Source organism: Pipistrellus kuhlii, unplaced genomic scaffold (genome assembly GCF_014108245.1).
Source record: "Pipistrellus kuhlii isolate mPipKuh1 unplaced genomic scaffold, mPipKuh1.p scaffold_m20_p_19, whole genome shotgun sequence".
NCBI classification, from domain to species: domain Eukaryota; kingdom Metazoa; phylum Chordata; class Mammalia; order Chiroptera; family Vespertilionidae; genus Pipistrellus; species Pipistrellus kuhlii.
Window position 1 is genome coordinate 21,403,749 of NW_023425504.1, and position 21,011 is coordinate 21,424,759.

General features: G+C 42.9%; 1 protein-coding gene across 7 annotated transcripts in view; it reads left to right on the forward strand.

Annotated features, from left to right (window-relative positions):
• Nucleotides 1-21,011, forward strand: part of SEPTIN6 (septin 6) — a 77,127-nt gene that overhangs the window by 34,279 nt on the left and 21,837 nt on the right. For all 7 annotated transcript variants that reach the window (XM_045583568.1, XM_036443569.2, XM_036443568.2 and 4 more), the window contains 3 exons: nucleotides 9,489-9,675; nucleotides 12,283-12,444; nucleotides 20,287-20,383. In XM_045583568.1, coding sequence (XP_045439524.1) covers nucleotides 9,489-9,675; nucleotides 12,283-12,444; nucleotides 20,287-20,383 — 446 coding nt within the window. The remainder of the gene's footprint in view (nucleotides 1-9,488; nucleotides 9,676-12,282; nucleotides 12,445-20,286; nucleotides 20,384-21,011) is intronic.

Below are 21,011 nucleotides of genomic sequence, written 5' to 3' on the forward strand. Positions count from 1 at the left end.
GTGGGGATGATGATAATATGACTATTTACCTTAAAGGGTTGTGGTGAGGCACAGTTGACATGTATGGCATATGAAAAGGTTAAATAGTGCCTGGCACAGAGTAACTAATGAACAGAATATATTGTTATAATCATGACTGTTATTGGTAGAAGAATCAAGGGAGAGTTATATCATGTAGCATGTAGGAAGAAATGATAAAAGGTGTCCAGGAAGATAAGGACTGAAAAATATCCATTGGGTTTGGCAACAAGAAGGCCATTAACACATTTAGGAATAATAATTCCAGGGAAATTATGGGTAGAAGCTAGATTGCTGTGAGTGAGTGGGAGATAAAGAAGTAAAGGTGTCAGAATAGCAAAAAGAAGAAAAGAACAGAAAAGTGACTCCAAGATCAAAGTCATATTTATATGGGAATTTAGCATAAGGAAGTCATCAGGGAGAGAATTGACTATTCAAGAAAATGTGCTGGGAAAATAGGTCATCCGTTAGGAAAAAATAAGATGAACCTTCCCACACAAACATCATTCACAAAAATCGATGCCAGTTGGATTAAAAACAAGTTCTAAAAATATAAGAAGAAAATGTAAAGGAATATTTTTATAACTTTGGGAATATAGACGGCTTTTCTAATTGTAACACAAGATCCAAAAGTTGTAGAAGAAAAGACTGACAAATTTAAATCCATTAAAAAACCCTTTGTATATTGAAAGATACCATAAACAAAAGTAAGAACAAAGTACAAATGGGGAGATAATATTTGTAACCTATATAACAGACAAATGAGCTTTCTAAAATGTAAAAGAGCTCCCAGCTGGTATGACTCAGTGATTGAGCATTGATCTGTGAACTAAGTCTCAGTCAGGGCACATGCCTGGGTTTCAGGCTCAATGTGCTCCATCCCCCCGTGGGGCATGCAAGAGGCAACTGATCAATGATTCTCTCTCACCATTGATGTTTCTCTCTCTCTCCTTTCCCTTCCTCTCTGAAATCAATAAAAAATATTTTAAAAAATAAATAAAATGTAAAAAAAGCTTCTATTGTACAATTCAATGAGAAATAAAATGATCATTGACAGAAGGGAAATATAAATGGCCAATCAAATATGAAATGATGCTTACTTGACTTCACCAGTGATTAAAGAAATGCAAAATGGAACACAACATTTTTTTAACCATCAGATTTGCAAAAATTAAAGATAAAAATATATCCACTAACACCCAGAAATTTAAAAAAATATATATTTTATTGATTTTTTACAGAGAGGAAGGGAGAGGGGTAAACAGTTAGAAACATCGATGAGAGAGAAACATCAATCAGCTGCCTCCTGCACACCTCCTACTGGGTATGTGCCCTCAACCAAGGTACATGTCCTTGACCAGAATCGAACCTGGGACTCTTGAGTTTGAAGGCTGATGCTCTATCCACTGAGCCAAACCTGTTAGGGCAACACCAGGTAATTTCATTAATTTTGCTGGGAATGTCAACTGATGCAGCTTTTTGGAGGGCAAGTTTGGCAGAATCTATTAAAATGTAAAATGTGAATAACTTGTGATCCAACAGTTCCATTTTTAGGTGTATAGCCTGGAGAAACAGTTGCACATGTTCATAAAAAGCATACAAAAAGGATGTTCACCATAACATTTGTTATGGAATTTACAAAATTTAAACAGCCTAAATTTCCACCAATAGAGCAACTAAATAAATTATAATACAGCCATACCATGGACGTGTATTTGGTAGTTGAAAAGAAGGAGGTAGATCTATTGATATATGCTGTTGGGAATGTTGTTAAATGGAAAAAAAAAAAAAAAAAAGAAGTTGCAAGATAGTATGATCATGATGTCATTTGTGTAAACCTGCCCCTTCCCAACACAACAGCAAATATTCTCTCTCTCTCTCTCTCTCTCTCTCTCTCTCTCTCTCTCTCTCTCTCTATATATATATATATATATATATATATATATATATGTATGTATATATATATATAATATAGATAGATAGATAGATAGATAGATATAGATATATAGATAGATATAGATATAAAAGTTCTGCAATGATAACCAACAAACTGAAAATAGTATTACCTCTGAGGAGGGGAGAATAGGTATATGTATTGCTTGCATCATTAAAAATAATAAAGAAGGGGTAAGGGGGAGAGATCATCCAAAGGACTTGTGTGCATGCATTAAGCATAACCAATAGACACAGACACCAGAGGGGGTGAGGGTATGAGTGGGGAGTGAGGGGACATGGGGGATAAGGACACATGTAATACCTTAATCAGTAAAGAAAACAAAAAAGATGGAAAGTAACAAAATTAAATAAAAAAAGAATGAAATTCTAAAAAAGGAATTAGATAAAGTGAGTGTAGACTATTCATTCAAGCTTTTTTGACCTGAGAAAAAAGAGCTAAAACAATGTTTAGGGGAAGACAAGGTTGGGATGGGAGAGATGATGAGGGCTTGTACTGGAGCAAAAGCTTTGAGAATCGAGAGGAGGGGGCAGGTGTGAGAGAAAGAGTCCACAAGACTTAGTAACTAAATTGAGGTGGAGGATCTGGTTCACTTTATAAAATACTAAGTGTCAACTGTGTGACAGGTACAGTGTCAAGTGCCAGGGATACTAAGAAATAAGGCACAGTCTTTAGTTAAGGAACTTGCAATTTAGAAGAGGGGACAAATACATATATGAATTCTACATAGTATGTTAAATATAATAACAAAGGCATGTGGAAGGGGGCTGTAGGAATAGGAAAGGTAGCAACTGGCCAAGCCTGATAGAGTGTAGGTTGCTGAGAGGGGAGAGGATGTGATCAGGAATGGCTGAACTAAGACTTGACAATTTGTAGGATGAATACAAGTTAGCCAACTGGCATGTAGTGAGTGTTCAGTATATATATGATGAATGCATGATATATATATTGATGGGGAAAATAAAGTATTAAAGACAATACTTCTAAATTTCCATCATTCAAAACTCAAAGTATTCAATTAATGTGTTAACTAGGATGCTGATGAGGGTAGAAAATGTCTACAATGTGTTCAGCAATGAATGAGAAATAAATTTTTTAAAAGAATACATTAGGCTTTGGCCAGGTAGCTCAGTTGGTTAGAGCATCATCCTAATACACCAGAGTTTTGGGTTCAGTCAGGACATATAAAAGAATCAACCAATGAAATCATAAATAAGTGGAACAACACATCGATGTCTCTGTCCTTCTCTCTGTCTTTCTCTCTGTGTCTCTCTCCCTCTTCCTCTCTCTCAAATCAATAAAACAAATAGATAATTTTAAAAATTTCCACCCACCCATTAAATATTTATCGAGCACCTATTATAGGCCAGGCTCTGTGATAGGTGTAGAAGACAAACTTGACTATTAAATGAAAAAACAGACAGGGGAGTAGATGGAGAGAAATGTGTGGTTGAGGAGGATTAGGTTGAGGGAATTTGTTTTCTGGAGATGAGAGAAGACTCAAGTATGTTTATAAGTTGAGAGGAAGGAGTCAGTAGAAGGTGAGGAGCTTATAGATGAAGCAAGGTTCTAAGAGCATGAAAAGAATGAAATCAACTGCACAGGGGTAACAGGCCTTGGACAGGTTGAGGGTACCTTTATTTTCAGAGACTAGAGAGAAACCAGGAAGAGTTGATTCATTTTTTAGAGGGGAGGGAGTGAGGCAGGAAGTTGGGGGAGTGTGAGCCTGATGACCTCAATTTTATTGGTAAAACAGGCGGTAAGATCATCTTATGAGATTGAAGAGGTTATTAATATGTTTTGGAGCTTGAGGAAGGTAGTAAAAGTTTGGAATGGTCCACGAAGGCAATGGGAAGGAAGCCAATGAGAGCTGAGTAAATGGATTGTCATGTTACTCTAAAAGCCTATGCAAGGTTGGAGGCTATGAATTTATAGTGGTGCCAAGACCTACAGTTTTGTGATTGTTTCTAGCCAACTTCAGCAGCAGTGATGTAGCAGCAGAGAGAGCAGATCCTAAAATTTGTTCAGCACAGCAGTTTTGCTAGGCAAGTAGGATAGAAGATGGGGTACAATGGGATGAGGTTGTTGGTGAAAACCTGGTTCAGGTAATCAAATATGGGGTTGAGCCTAGGCCAAGAAAGTGATGAGGCCAGGAAGATGCTGATATCTTGTGAGATAAAGAAGAGGTCAAGGTACCAGAGGACTCTATGGAGTGAAAGATCAGGATTAAGAGGATTGAAAAATGTGAGGTTGTGGTCACATAGTGGGGTATTATTTTAGAGAGAGTATGTCGGGTGAAACTGATATGGCTTGTAAGGTGTGTAGGTGGCTGGAGTAGATGGAGCTAAAGGTTGTGAAGTTGAGGCAATTAAGGAATTAAGAGGTTGAAGGTTGGTGGGTTATCTAAAGCACATTGCAATCACCCAGAATGCGGAGAAAGACTATGGGTCAGATGCTACCAGAAGAAGATTTAAGAGGACACAAATGAAGAAAAGGCTTTATACTGAGGTAGAGAAGTAACAGTCTAAAAGTGGCTCTGAGGATCCCCATGAATGCCCATCCTAGTGACCCCAACATACACCAATTGTGGGAGAATGGGATTCCTACACTGAAGAGGCTTCCCTTCCAGGTATTGGTGTCCTCAGGGAAGAATGAGGCTTCGATTAAGGGAGGAAAGTAGGCAAATTCTAGAAAGAGGCAGGTGTTATAGGCCAGCACTTCTCAGTTTAATGTTGTACGCAAACCTTGGAGGCTTTTAATAAAATGCAAATTCTGATCTTGCAGGTCTGTGTTGGGTACTGAAGATCTTGCATTTTTAACAAGCTCTCAGATGATACTAATGTTACTTGTCCAAGAACCACACTCTTGTGCTGTGAGTGGCAAAAATGTAGGCAATTTTGTTTATCATGGTACAGGAATTTCAGAGGGCACAGTGGAAATGTTTTTGAAAGAAGAGAGCTACAGGAGGACAAGCCCATAGAAGATAGAGAAGACTAGGGATGCATATACCGTAGAAGGACGAAGAGGTGATTGGAAGATGGTAATAGAGTGAATTAGCTGTTGTCACTTTTGGCATTGCTCTAGAAGACCTGACCTTATGGTAACTTGGCTTTTTTGCCTAAAATGGTGGTATTCAAGTACAGTGTCTGTGACCAAGTCTTGCAGGTTTCCAACAGGGAGCCTCTGATGGCTTTGTTGGTGGAGAACTGGCACAAGGGGGAGGAAGGATACTAGGATGATGTCCAGGTGTCTAGGAAGTGTAATAGAAAGACAATGATAAGTGAGACCATGAGAGTGAGACCACTCAGGGATAGTATACATGTAATGTGTAGAAGGACAACAGAAGGGGTCCAGGATGGAAGCTCAAAAACAGCCCAAGGTAAGGTAAGTGAGAAAGCAGAGTTATAGAAGTAGGATATAACGGTGGCAGTCAAGCCAGAGGACAGTATTTCAAGAAGGGATTGGTGCTCTAGCTGCTTTGGCTCAGTGGATAGAGCGGCAGCCTGCAGACTGAAGGGTCCTGGTTTCAATTATGGTCAAGGGCACATGCCTGGGTTGTGGGCTTGGTCCCTGGTAGGGGGCGTGCAGGAGGTAGCTGACCAATGATTCTCTGTCATCATTGATATCTCTCTCCCTCTCCCTCTCCCTCTCTCTTCCTTTCTGAAATAAATAAAAATATATTTAAAAAAAGAAATATTTTCTTAAAAAGAAGGGACTTCAACATTATCAAGAAAGGTGAAAATTGAAGTGTTCACTGAGTGATAAAACTATTATTTTTCTATAATATGTCTGTTTAGCAAACCCAAGGTAATCAACTGGAAAACAATTCTAATGAACAATTGTTCAGTAAGGTATCCAATTTTAAAATAAACATGCAGAAAGCCATAGACTATTTTTGTGCTGATATAATTTTTTTTTTTATCTTTAGTGTTGAGAGTATTACAGATGTCCTCCCTTTTTCATTGCCCTCCTCCACTAGATCCCGCCCTGCCCCAGGCCTTCACTAGGTATCCATTCCCTATTGTCTGTGTCCATGGGTAATGCACATATGCATATAAGATCTTTGGTTAATCTCTTCCTGCCCACCCCCCTTCCCTCTGAGATTCATCTGTTCCATGTTTCCATGCCTCAGGCTCTATTTTATTCATCTGTTTATTTTGTTCATAAGATTCCTTGTTCATTTATTTTGATTTTTAGATTCTATTGTTGATAGGTATGTATTTATTGCCATTTTATTGTTCATATGTTTTATCTTTTTCTTCTATTCTTTTAAAAATATTTTTTAATGATTTTTTACAGAGAGTAAGGGAGAGGGATAGTTAGAAACATCAATCAGCTGCATCTTACACACCTCCTACTGTGGATGTGCCTGCAACCAAGGTACATGCCCCTGACCAGAAATGAACCTGGGACCCTTGAGTCCGCAGGCCAACACTCTATCAACTGAGCTAAACTGGTTAGGACTTTATTCTATTCTTAAAGAAGATCCTTCAGCATTTCATGTAATACTGGTTTGGTGGTGATGAACTCCCTTTTAAAAAGAAAAAAAAAAAAAAAAATATATATATATATATATATATATATATATATATATATATATATATTTTTTTTTTATTGATTTTTTACAGAGAGGAAGGGAGAGAGATAGAGAGTTAGAAACATCGATGAGAGAGTCATCCATCAGCTGCCTCCTGCATGCCCCCTACTGGGAATGTGCCCGCAACCAAGGTACATGCCCTTGACCGGAATCAAACCCAGGACCCTTCAGTCCGCAGGCTGACACTCTATCCACTGAGCCAAACCAGTTTCAGCTGATGAACTCCTTTAGCTTTTTCTTATCTGTGAAGCGCTCTCTCTCTCTCTCTCTCTCTCTCTCTCTCTCTCTCTCTCTATATATATATATATATATATATATATATATTTAATTTTAATTTTTTTCTTTTACTAAAGTATTATATGTATACATATCTTACCATTGTGCCCCCCCACTCTCATACATACCCTCACCCCCCAATGTTTTGCATCCGTTGATTATTCCTACATGCATGTATTCAAGTCCTTCTGTTGATCTCTTATCTCCTCCACCTCTCCTTAACCTTCCCGCTGTAATTTGACAGTCTGTTTGATGCTTTACTGTCTCTGTATCTATCTTTTTGTTCATCAGATTATAGTTCTTTATTATCCACAAATGAGTGAGACCCAAAGGTTGAGAACCACTAGCAGGGTCCCTTAGACCATCAGAAAACACAAATATTTACATTACAATTCATAACAGTAGCAAAATCACAGTTATGAAGTAGCAACGAAAATAATTTTATGGTTGGGGTCACCACAACATGAGGAACTGTATGTATTAAAGGATTGCAGCATTAGAAAGGTTGAGAACCACTGACTTAGAGGAAGGAAGCATTTTGTGAAGAGGTTGCTTATGGGAGTACAGGATCTTGTTTAGCGTGTTTTAAAGTCCAGTGAGCACAAGAGTGGGGTGGGAGAGATGACTACCATGGGAAGATGAGCTATTGGGAACGAGGACAGAGCCATTACTCTATCTCAGATTCCATGCTGAACACTGATGAGACAAAGATGAATCACCTATTTAGTCTTCTTGGTTGATTGGCTAGTTTGGCTGGTCTAATTCATACACCCCTTCAGAGACCCTAAGAGCTAGAGGCAACAGCAGAAAGATAGGCCCAGGGTATCACCAGAGATTCAGGGGAGGAGAGCAAAAAATGCACACTTTTCTTTCCTCCTCTGATCCCTTTTGATGAGTAAAACACTGAAGAAAAAAAAGTTATGTAATGGATAAAAAAATGAAGTAGTGCCATGATTAGATTATTCAAACCAGCCGATCACCAAAAATTTAATTAGATGAGTCTAAGGGATGCACCCTGCACCCTCACTCCTAATTCTTCAGGAATCTTGTAAGGTTCTCTGCAAGCAAAAGATTCTTTGATGCTATTACCCTTCAGAACAATATTTGGCTCAGAGGGATCAAAGGAAGAAAGGACTCTATTTTTAGATTTTTTTCCTGGGGCTCTAGAGGTAACCTGCATCTGGGTCTCTCCTCTGTATGTAACTCCTAGAATCTAAGATTCTGTGTTTCTTTTTAAAATATATATATTTTTTTATTTCAGAGAGAAGAGGGAGAGAGACAGAGACATCAATGATGGGAATCACTGATTGGCTGCCTCCTGCACACCCCCTACTGGGGATTGAGCTCTCAATCTGGGCATGTGCCCTTGACCAGAATCAAACCCAGGACTCTTCAGTCTGCAGGCTAACACTCTGTCCACTGAGCCGAACCATCTAGAGCTGTTATTCTTTTTTATAAAGCTATTTTCTCTTCTCTAAAAGGGGGATCTTTCAAAAAGGCTCAGGTTGGGGGCTGCTGCAGGTAGGAGGTGCTGCTTGGGCCCACTCCTCCTTTGATGAGGACCCCTTCTGGCAGTGATATCTGTAGACTCACTGTCCCGGGCTCATATAGCCCCAGATGAAGAGACAGCAGAGACAGGGAGATGAGAACAGAGGCAGGGCTGAAGTGAAGCTGACCTAGGTAGAGCAGAAAGAGGCCACAGGGACTGCAGGAATGGCCCAAGGGAGAAGTGAGAAGCTTCCCAGGACAGGGAGCTGTTGTTTAAGAAGTCCTGGCAGGACCTGAGGGCCACAAGGGGGGGGGGCTGTATATGGAGGAGACTCAGTGAGCTTGGGGGAGGTACACTTGTGAAGGCTGTGGTGGGGAGAGTATCTTTATCAAAATTTGACCAATTACTTCTATTTTATTTACTTATTTATTTTTAAATATATATATTTCTTTATTGATTTCAGAGAGGAATGGAGAGGGAGAGATAGAAACATCAATGATGAGAGAGAATCATTGATTGGCTGCCTCCTGCACGCCCCCTAGTGGGGATCAAACCCGCAACCTGGGCATGTGCCCTTGGCCCGAATCGGACTTGGGGGTCTCAGGTTTGCCTTTGCTCTATCCATTGAGTCAAACTGGCAAGGGCTACTTCGATTTTAAATTCACAACCTTGGAGGAAATGGGAACTGAAAAAATATCTGGACCTTAGGGGAGCCAAGTGGTGAGCGCCATTGAATCTTGCAATACTGAGCGAAACCCAGAGAGTTCTGGTGGGATTCCCCAGCAACAGGGTCAGGGAGAGGTCCTGGCCACCACTGGGTACCCAGCACAGAAGGGATTTTGGCATAATTAGGAAGGCTGTATGGAAGAGATGGGCATTCAACTGGGCCCTGGGGCCTGGAAGGGCAGTATTGTGGTGAGAAGAGAGAAATGGGCATTTCAGAGCGAAGGTGCACAGATGGGCATAAGATTGGTTCATGTGAGGATCAAGGAGGTGACCAGCCAGATGAGATTGGAGGTGCACTGAGGGGAGACAGAGAAATCCAGCTTGATGGGGAGAGTCAATTACCAAGGACATTTTAAACTTCTACAAGGGACTGTATCGAAATCCCCATTTTTGAAGTGGTCTGGCTATTTCCCTACTCTTCCCTTTAGCTACAAGCCCATCGTGGAATTCCTCGATGCCCAATTCGAAGCCTACCTGCAGGAGGAGCTGAAGATCCGCAGGGTCCTGCACACCTACCACGACTCTCGCATCCATGTCTGCTTATACTTCATCGCCCCCACGGGTCATTCCCTGAAGTCTCTGGACCTAATGACAATGAAGAAGCTGGATAGTAAGGTATGGAGGCAGAGCGATGGCAGGGGTGAGGCTGGGCAAGCTGGATCACTCTTGTTGGTCTTTCATGCAAAGTAGCAGTGAGTTCCAGGAGAGGTTTTATGGCCTCTTCATCCTCTCCCTTATTCCCTGTCCCTCCATAAAGATGGTGCTGTTGATCCATAGCCTGTGCCAAATACTCTGTTTTCCCAACAGGAGGCACAGATTTGCTCTGAACCACCTTTCTGCCCTGATCCCTCTTGGGCTTAAAGGTACATGTAAGCAAGATGGCTGTCTCGGTCTTGGGGCTCAGACTTTGGAAAGATGTTTTTTCTTTGTCCATATGTTAATTGACCTGTACTAAAATCAAACATGCAAACTTGACATTGAAAGTTATTATTCTGATTATCATACTGATTTTTCGAATTGCAGCTAACATTTGTTAAGCTCTCATGTGCCACCATTGTGCTAAGTACTTCATGGAGCATCTCAATGAATCCTCACAACAATACTATGAGTCAAACACAGTCATTATCCCCCATTTTACAGAGGAGAAAACCGAGGCTCTGGGAGGTTAAGTAACTTTCCACTGTCATTTAGTTGGCTATTGGCAGAGTCTAGAGTGGAATTCAGATCTGTGGCACCACACAGCCATCTGTTTCAGGTATGAGGGCAACAGAACATGGTGCCACAGATCTGAATTCCGTTGCCTCTATACCTGGAACAGATGGCTGCGGGAACTGGGCTTGTCCCACTTTAAGAGAAAATGAAGAATGCAAATCCCACTCCAGATATAAATTAGACAGTGATTCTTCATGTTAGAGGATTATTTGCTGTACAAAAGACTTAACCATGGAATTCTTTAAAAAAAAACCAAAACAAAAAAAAAAAACCCACCTAATTACTAATGCATTTCTCTCTAATGTTTCATAGGCACCTGACAAAGTGATGGCATTTTATAGACATTATTTTATTTCACTTAATTATTCAATGTGGTGTATACTATTATTATTCCCGTTTTACACATGAGGAAATGGAGGCACAGAGAATTCAGACTGAGCTCTCTCTGACTCCAAGGCTGTTGTTTTAGCAAAAATATAATTTATGTGCAGTTATTTAGTAGCACGTCCACTAGAAAAACTGAAAATCAGCTATAATAAAATTAGAAGCAATTTTTCATTTTTTTGCAGCAATGAGCTAACTGCCCATGAGTAAGAGGCTGCTCTAGAAATGCCACCACGCCCTGCATGCCCTGTATAGGGCAGCGGAGAGCCACACAGCTGGTGGCCTGCTGAGTGGGCAGGTTAAGTAAACAGTCTTTGGCATATTTATAGTGTGTGGATGGAGGTGTGAGGAAAGGCGGTGAGGAGAATTGGCTCTGCTTGCTGTTCCACCTTGGCAAGGGCTTTGGCCCCCTCCCCTCCCAAAAAAGACTTCAAGGGAGGTGCCTCCAAGGTCCACTGTGTGATAATAGCCTTTAGAGGTGCTCCCTAGGCAACGTGCAAAGGAGGCAGAATTTGTCCTCCAAGTCTAAAGGTCCCAGGCCCTGCTTCCAGAGCTCCTTTCAGGGTCCCAGCACCGTCCATGCTACCCCATTGGATGCTGCTGGCAGGATTGACTTGCTCTTCATGTGAACCTTAGCTTGGGGCATTCTGTTTCACTAAGCCACGTACATTTCAAGTTTCTTTTACCTTCCGGCAGTAAAAGCCTTGTCCCTTCTTGGAGGAATTTCAAGGATTGGGGTTCAGGTGGCTTTAATTTTTGGGGGAGCATTAAGCCTTTCTTCTGTTGTTTGAAATTGGGTATTTCTGCTTGCTTGTTTTATGCAGAAATTAACCACGAGCCTCAGGCAGCTAGTGCATTTTCCCCTAATGTTTTATAGGTGCCTGGCACTGTGATGGCATTTTATATGCATTAGTTTTTTAATATGTCCGATCATACTGGCACCTGAGAGGGTCTTCTTCGCCTAACTGGGGTGGTTTATCAGTGTTTGTTGCCAGAAAGAGGGCCAAGTGTGCATCTTCACTGAGCCTCCCCTTCCTACCATCCCACGTGGGTCTCCATCACCCTGGCTGGGGCTGGCATGCACTGGGCCAGTTGGGACAGTTTATTATTAGTAAGGAGTGTCCATGTCTCCCCCTGTCAACCAAAGATTTCCAGCCTTTCATCTTTCTGCTTCAAATCACCAGAGCAGTGACCTTGATATGAAGATATCACACAGTTCATCAATTTGGATCTGGGCTGGTAGACAGCTCATGGTTAAGATTGTGGACTTAGGAATAAGGCTAAACTTGGATTTGGATCCCAGTTCTGCTACTTACCTGTTCTGTGGCCTTGGACAAGTTATTTAACCTCTTCATGCCTCAGTTTCTCATTGGTAAAAGAGTGGTAATGATACCTCCTGAGAGGGTTATGATCAGGATTGTGTTAATCTATTTAAAGCACTTACTTCAGCACCCAGAACTTTGTAAGCACTCATTGTCATTGATTATATTATTTGGCTACAGAGCTGGCCAGTCCTAGACCATTGGGTTGAGCTTCTCCCACTGGCAACTGATGGAAGTCCTAAGCCATGCTGCCATCAGTTGCAAATTACCAACAATGTTCCCACTGTGCTCTTCCCTTTCCTAGGTGAACATAATCCCCATCATTGCCAAATCAGATGCCATTTCTAAGAGTGAGCTAACGAAGTTCAAAATCAAAATCACCAGCGAGCTTGTCAGCAATGGGGTCCAAATCTACCAGTTTCCTACAGATGATGAGTCGGTGGCAGAGATCAACGGAACCATGAATGTGAGTGGGAGCCCAGGGGTTCAACATGCTAGCCATTTGCTCTTTTCTTTATTCTTGTTATTATTTCACCAAATAGCTGTTAGACATTTTCACCATCCATTTTAGTGTAGTCAACTCTTGGTTATCTGAGTATCAGGTGTTTGTTTTAAATATTTAATTTTTAAAATGTATTTTATTGATTTCAGAGATGAAGAGAAGATAGAAACATCAATGATAAGAGAGAATCATTGATTGGCTGCCTCCTGCACAACCCCTACTGGGGATTGAGTCCATAACCCGGGCATATGCCCCTGATGGGAAATCTAATCATGACCTCTTGGTTCATAGGTCAATGCTCAACCACTGAGCCACACTGGATGGGCTGAGTATTTGTGAGACAGAATCCAGGATGAGATAGCTCCTCTTTCCTAGTGGTTGCTGCTTCAAAGCCTCAGTGATGCAGAGATAAACAGCCAGAGACCGAAGGATAGAAAGGCTAACTGACTCCAGAAAGAGTCTGGAGTGGGAGATTTAGATCTCCCTTTCCACCCTCCTCTTTGATGCTGGCTCTGGTCTAGGCCAGGCAGCTCCAAGAGACTGCTGGAAAGGGCAAACATTCTTTGTCTCTGACCAAAACAGTGCCTTGACAATTGATGCGGTGAAAGAAGACAAAGCTAAAAATGTTGGCTGGCTTTGGAGACTCGGGGATAATCTGTACTCAGATAATCAAGCCCTCTGCTCCTGGGAGGAAAAATGCTATATGGCCCCCAATTTTTCTTGTGACTAGAGGAATATTATTTTTAAAGTTTTAGGGTTATGCTTTGGTTTATTAAGTGTCAATGATTTTTTTTAAAAAAGCAACTTGCCATCTTGCCTCTCCTCCCCCTCTCCCTCTCACTAGAGGAGTGAGTAATGAAGAAGGCAGAGAGTCAAACATCGCCTCATGCTTCTTTACAATGTGTTGACGCTGTTGCTGTGAAATCTTCAATGTTATGATTTCAAGGAGACAGCTAATAGCTTGCGGAAAGCCTCTGCTTTGGGAACAGATTTCTTTTTCTCTGCTGAGAGGCATCAGTTTTTCCTAATGACATAATGCCTGGGTATAGCCAAACTCAGGAAAGCCTTGTAATAAAAACCATTTTTAGAAACTTTCCTGCTGCCGCTGCCCCGGTAAGTTATCATTATTTCTTCAGCTGCCACCTCCTATGAATTGGCCAACAAATTAGCATAGCGGGGCAGCAAGTCATTGTCTTGCCTGACTTTCTGCTTATCAGTACACCTGAGATATGGCTGTTATTAGAAGTCCCTTGTCACTTTTGACAAATCTGGCCTAAGAGGATGACTATGTGGACTGTGGTAGGTGAAGTTATAGCCAGTCGTGAGCACTAAAAAAAAATAAAGAAAAAAAAATTGAAAAAACAGATTTGTACTTATTTTCTCAAGAAGTTTGAAAGGAAATCAGGCTCTGTCACAATGAGAAAACCTGAAAGGGTGCCAAGCCTGAAGAAAAATGGGAGCCCAGAGAGAAGTGTCACTTGATGTCACTGGCACTGATGTCTGGAAGCACCTGTCACCTCAGAACACAGGACCTCATAGACATCTTTAAACATGCATTCCCTAAGTCACCAGGAAATTTTCAGGCTTGTGGGTTGCTTTCCTAAGAATGGAGAGGGGCTAAGAGTCCTCTGAAATTTCAAAGTGTCACACAAAACTGCATGTCACTACATTGTGAATCATTTTAGTCTCTGCTCCCAGCTCAGCCTTGTCCTCCTGTTTGAATTGGGGCAGGCACGGCCAGGGTTGGAAACTTCCCATGCTATGAAGCAACCGTTCTCAAGCACACTGTTTGGGCTGTGAAGGGTTGGGGTTCTTTTTATGATAGTCCAAAGTTTGCCAGTAGTTCACTTTGAAAAACTAAGTATTTTCCCTTTTTAAAACTTATAGTTGACATAGAAATTTATATCAGTTTCAGGTGTATAACATACATAGTGATTTAACATTTATATTCCTTATGGTGTGAACACCTGTCACTATACAGAATTATCCCATATAATAAAGAACTAATACGCTAATTAGACCAGATGGTGGAACAACCTTCTGGAACGACCTTCCAGAATGACCAATGGGTGGGGGGTGGGGGCAACAGGGCCTCAAGGCAGCTGGGACTGTGAAAGCCTACTCTTGCACAAATTTTGTGCATTGGGCCTCTAGTTATAATGATATTGATTATTTTTCTTATGCTGTACACATTCCCATGATTCATTATTTTTTTTTATAACTGGAGGTTTAGTGGGTTTAGGGTTATCCCTATAACAACATCACTCAGCATTCATTCCCTGATAATCTACCGTGTTTTTCTGAGTGGGAAAGAGAGGGTGGCTTCCAGCTATGCCTGGAACTGGGCATGCCTGTGGGTGAGGTCATGCATGTAAATGCTATGTGTTAGGTGTGTTGTGATGGGATGCTATACAATATATACATAGGATTGCTTAGCCTGCCTGCCACTATTACAACTGTGTCAAAAGTCCCCAGGGCCTTCCAATAAGCGTGGTATATGAAGCTGCATCATCAGAAACCTGGGATTGGGTAGGAGGAGGAATGGGTGCTGGCCTTTCAATGGCCAGCCCCACAGCCTCAGCCACCCCAGCCAGTTACCATGGCAACTGGGTTAGAAAAAGTGGAGAAGCCTCTTGCCTAAGAGGAGAGGACCGGGTAGCCATTCCCTTGCCCACCATTTCATGGCACGGCATGAAAATAGTGAGTTCTCAGCCGCCCCCTTGACTTCTGGTGGCTCTGAAAACCCTGGTTTCAGATTGAGGGAGCAAAGTAGTGAGAGATCTCGTGGCATGCTACTTTCAGTCCATGCTCTGATCACTCTCAAGGTTGCAGACTTTAATACTAAAAATTGCTGTGTTGTTCAAATTCAGTGTTGTTCTTTGTATGGCTCAAACCATGGCCAGGGACCAGGCAAAAGACCTAATTATTCTACTTGGCTCACTTGAGTGGCCACTTGTGAGGTCCTGGGTTTGGCCCCATTTGGTCACATGGATGACCTGTAGAATCACAGGGAGACCCACAGGCACAAGCCTGTCCTTTCTCCGGAGGCAGCAGTGCCCTTTCATCGTTTGCACACACTTTTGTGGGAATTATCAAGGGCTGACTTGAGAGTCAGGCAATACTCTTGCTCAGTCGCCATAGGAGCCTGAAATGGGGGCAAACATAACCAGCAGCACAACTGGGACATACTGTCTGTCAGCCCTGGGAGGAAGCCATGCCTAACTGGATATTGTCAGACAAGGAGAAAAGGGCCCCGACAGTCTCTATTTCACCAGGCCGAGGGGACTGATCATCTACCCTCCCAAAGTATAATGGATGTAGTGGAACTAGGAGAGAATCATTCATGCCAATTGGATCATCAAACACTTTAAAATATGCCAAGAGGAATTGAAGGTAGACACGAGACAAGAAAGGTGGTGAATCTGGAGCTAGACTCACAAGATGAAGCTTGAGGCTCTCTCTTGTTGAAGTTTTCTGAAACCGGAGTATCTGACCTCTGGGGGCACCTCATTAGAGGTCTTCTGGGTGAGACAGATCCACGGAGTCCCCTTAGGAGTCTGTCGCTGTTTCAGCCGCAGCACTGTCTTGCATCCATCAGAGTCTCTTCCCTGGGCCTACACATACCCAATGTCACCCCTGGGAGTATGAAGGGAGTACCTTTCTCTCTGTGCTTTTTGACTCTACTCTGGCTGTCATAGCCATTAGTCTCTCAAGAGCAGCAGAAAGAGAGCCAGAGCCTGGCCCCATGATTTCCTTACCTTCACAGGTTAGCTGATTTCGAGCGAATGCCATTTAACCTGGAGGCACAGTGCCAGCAGCCCTGGATGACTGGGAGAGGCTGGCATTTAAAGCTCAGAGAGTTAGGGATCCAGGCAACTCATTTAACCCTTCTGTGTGCAGTTCTCCCAAATCATGAATGGGATTGATAATAACTGTCCTGTAGCACTGTTGGGAGAATCAAGAGAAATCTGCCTGGGAGCACTGAGACATTATATCCTTGCATATACTTATCAGAACAGACTTTGATGCCAATTGCAAAGGAGAGGGCCATGGGAGGTTTCCCGAGCCCTCTGAAGCTGCCTGGGCCGGGGCTATGCGTTTTAGAATGGGGAGGAGTAAAATAACAGCAGTTTAAGGAAGAGAGGAAGCAAACGACCCTGCCATTCTAACTAACAATGTCTTTTGGAGATAAAAATAATAGGCCCAGGGGAATACTCACATTTTTTATGCTTTTATTCTCTCCTTGTTATTATTTTTTTTCTTTTCTCTTGAGCCCAGAGGAATACCTCCCACTTCACACAGCCTCCTCCTCCATCACTTCCTCTGAGAGCCCAGGATGTGTGAAAATGATGCAGTGTGGTTTCTCTTTCTCACCTCCTCCCTCAGTCTAGCCCTCCACTATCACTGCCCCCTGGTTCTTTTGTATCATGAGCTTTTGGGGCTCTACAAGAAGGGCATCATTTTCCTGGAAAGGGTTTGGGAGTGGGTTTGAGGCTCCTGACATATCTTGGGTCCCTGAGTGAGAATGATTGTACCCAGATGACCCCCTGGTAAAGCCAGCTGGCAGAGGTCAGAGATCTCTGGCACTTGGTCAGGGTTTTTGATATTTCAGGGGCCCCCTAATGCTCCATGTGTCACATGCATACCCAATGACCCTCTTTCCCCCCCAATATTTTTATTGATTTCAGAGAGGAAGGGAGAGGGGGAGAGAGACAGAAACATCAAGGATGAGAGAGAATCATCGATAGGCTGCCTCCTGCACACTCCACACTAGAAACCAAGCCCATAATCTGGGCATGTGCCCCAACTAGGAATTGAATCGTGACCTCCTGGTTCATAGGTTGACACTCAACCACTGAGCCACATCACCCAAGCCCCAATGACCCTCTTGATCATTCATTCCCCTAGTAGGACTGATGAAACATTTTCCACCTTTATCCCTTGCTCATCTTCCATATCTATAACCTCCTCATCCCCTCTTTCCTATGTCCCTGTTTCAGGGATGGTCAGCAGAGTGGGAAGGGGTGGCCTGAGATGCTACTCTGAGAGCAGTTGAGAGAGGATGGGGGCGAGCCACTTCAGCTGGATGGTCAAGCACCTCGGGGGATTAGCAGATGTCCTGGAGCTGAGCTCGTGATGAAGTCCTGTGTTTTTCCATTCCCGAGAACATTCTTGGGGTGTGGAGCTAGAAGAGAATGGAGAAAATGGATTGGCTCTGAGATCAGTGCACAAATTAAATAAACAAAAAATGTTTGCTGTGGGTTTCCCAGAATTGAACAGCCTTTTATAATCTGACCTTGCACAAGCAGTTCATCCTAGGGTTTGGAGTGCTCACCTCATCTGCTGCTTTAACCTCAAAATGGGTGTGGCAGACCAGCAGGGGTGGGCTTTGAAGTCTGAGAAACTAGGATTCCACCTCTTGTTCTGTCCCTTACTACTGTGTGATTGCTGGCAAGTCACTTAGTCTTTCAAACTCAATTTCCTCTTCTGTAAGACAAGATTAAAAATACCTACCTCAAGCATTGTAAAGATTCAATGAGATAATGCAATATACAGCAGCTGATATGTAGTACATAGAGTTGTGTGAATTGCTGCTGCTAATATCAGTTCAATAGCTACAATACTATTAGCACAATTGCTACTGCCTACTGTGAAACCTGCTTTGACTTCCTAAGAAGTTAGCTGCTCCCTCCTCTGTGCCCCTTCAGACCTTGAACCTCTGTTTATAATCTGGACTTTACTGTGTTATCATTGTTGGCATGTTTCTCCCCTATCAGACTGTGCACTCTCCAAGGGCAGACTCTGAACTTTTTAAATTGTGTATTCTTTTTTAATGCCTAGTACATAGCAGGAGCTCAGTAAATATTTACAGAATGGAAGAATGAGCCATGGATCAAAATATGTGCAATCAAGGCCTGTTTCTCGAAGCAGGCTAAGAAAGCTGCAGTGGACTTAAAAAAAAAAAAATATATATATATATATATATATATATTTTGTTTTGTTTTAATTCATTTTTTACAGAGAGGAAGGGAGAGGGATAGAGAGTTAGAAACATCCATGAGAGAGAAACATTGATCAGCTGCCTCCTGCACACCCCCATTGGGGATGTGCCCACAACCAAGGTACATGCCCTTGACCGGAATCGAACCTGGGACCTTTCAGTCCGCAGGCCGATGCTCTGTCCACTGAGCCAAACTGGTTTCAGCTCCAGTGGACTTTTTATTTGTCCTTGTAGAGTCCTTTTTAAGTAAAGCCCCACTTGGAATCACCTGGTCTGTAAACACTATTTATTCAGTGCTTCCATTTGGCCAGTGGTCACTGTTAGAGAGTGAGAGTGTTGGAGCTTGCTTCCAGAGAGGCCGTGGACTGTGCCCCAGATAGAGTTATCAGTGCTGACACCAGGCCAGGCCTTGAGTTATGGTCTCATGGCCCCTTCCCAGCATGTAGGCTTACTTTCAAGGGCAGAGCAGGACTGACTCCGTTTTGTATTATGTCTTCCATCTTGTATAAAATGTATCAATTACCCAACCCACCCTTAAATCAGCCAATAGAAATGCAGAGGGAAGTAACCCAGCGTAACCGGACCCTGGCCTCACCCCACAAATCAGAACCAGCCAACTCAGTGGTCCGAGCATCACTCCACCACCCAACCCTAAACCCTATAAACAGACCACACTTTCAGAGCTCGGGGCTCTCTGCATTCTGCCGCTGCATCTGCCGCTGCGTCGGTAGAGGCAGGGAGACCAGACTCCAGTTTGAATAAAGGCTCTTTTGTTTTTTGTATCGAACTCGGCTCCCTGTTGGTCCTTGGCGATCTTGAAATCTGGGCATAACAGTCACTCAACACTTATAACCTGGCCAGCTCCCTGCAGAAGGGTGCTTTTCCAGGCCCCACACAGGCTGCCTCTTCTCTGACCCACAAAGCCTTAATTAGCCAGTCCTCGCTCCTTGTTACCCCCTGCAAGCACCAAGCTCAGACCTCTCTTCATACTTGGTCTTTCTTTCCTTTCTACGATTCCCATGGCCTTGCCACTATCATTAAAGGAGTATTGATGAAGCACTTACTATGTGCCAGACACCAGAGCATACATTTGAGTCCTTGGTCATAATCTGTCTTATATGATTTGGGGCATGTAAATCAAGCTTCCTCAACAAGATTGTAAGCTCCTAGAGGGTGAGGGAATATGTCTTTTATTTCCATTGTCTCCCTTACAGCACCTAAAACAATCCAACACAATCATGGGCATGTGGATACTTACGGACTTGACTTCTAGGCTCAGGAGTTCAGTGTGAGCTCTTCCTCCAGAGAAGGACAAGAACAAAAAGCATATAGCTCAGCCAGCAGTGTGGTTTCAGTAGACACCTATTTTCAGGGCTCTCACACTCTAAGAAAGGGGGAGGGCCAGTGATCCCAGTACAACTGTTCTCCTTTAGCCTCATGGTCCCCACAGCCCCCCTCATCCCATTCACCCACCTTCCGAAGGCTCTTTCCCTCAGCAACTGTGAATACTGGGAAGCTGGCTGATCTGTGTATCTGCTTATTTTTCTGCTGATTTGCTGTCTTTGTTCCCTATGCATTTGGCCATTTCATTGTTACCTTTTATTGTGAATTTCAACAGCAGAAGTTTGAACTAGGCCTCTTATCCCCAGGCACCCCAGGAGCTTAAGAAGTGCCTCTTGTTTGTTGATGACAGTGAGGGACGCTGAAGTGTGAGGGCTTGAGGCCCAGGAGATGAGCAGCATTTGTATTGTGGGAGCTCTGCCTTCCTCTTGGAGTTCTGAGCTTTTGTTTGCCTTCTGTTTCAGGCCCACCTGCCTTTTGCTGTTGTTGGCAGCACGGAAGAACTGAAGATAGGCAACAAGATGATGAGGGCCCGGCAGTATCCTTGGGGCACAGTGCAGGGTGAGTCTCCGGAGACTGGGAGAAGGAAGCTCCTTCTCTCTGTCTCTTTGCTTGACCCCAGCCATTGGTTGACCAATCCCTATCTTGTCCAGGTTTCTACTTTTTTAGCTTGGGCCTCAAGCAGCCATAGGAGTTGCCAGCAGGCAAAATCTGGCTTCTGGATTCTCTGCCATGAGTGGGCTCTCTTTGTCTCCAATGGAGAAAGCATTCCCAAAACAAAAATAAACGTACCTCAAGCAAGGTGGGAAGGAGTGTGCAAGAGAGCATGTGTACTTGCCCTAGCACAAAAGGAGATTTACAATAATGTCCAAAGCAGAGTTGTTCATAATAGCAAATAATTAGAAACAGCTAAGATATCCATTAAAAATAAATTAGATGGCCCTGGACAGTGTGGCTCAGTTGGTTGGGCATCATCCCATGCATCAAAAGGTTGCTGGTTTGATTCTGGTCAGGGCACATATCTTGGTTATGGGCTCAGTGCACAATAGGGGGCAAGCAGGAGGCAGCTGATCAATGTTTTGCTCTCACAGCGATGTTTCTCTCCCTTTCCCTTCCTCTCTCTCTGAAAATCAATCAATAAAAAATTTTTTTGAAATGTTCATATAATGGGATATTATACTGAATGTGT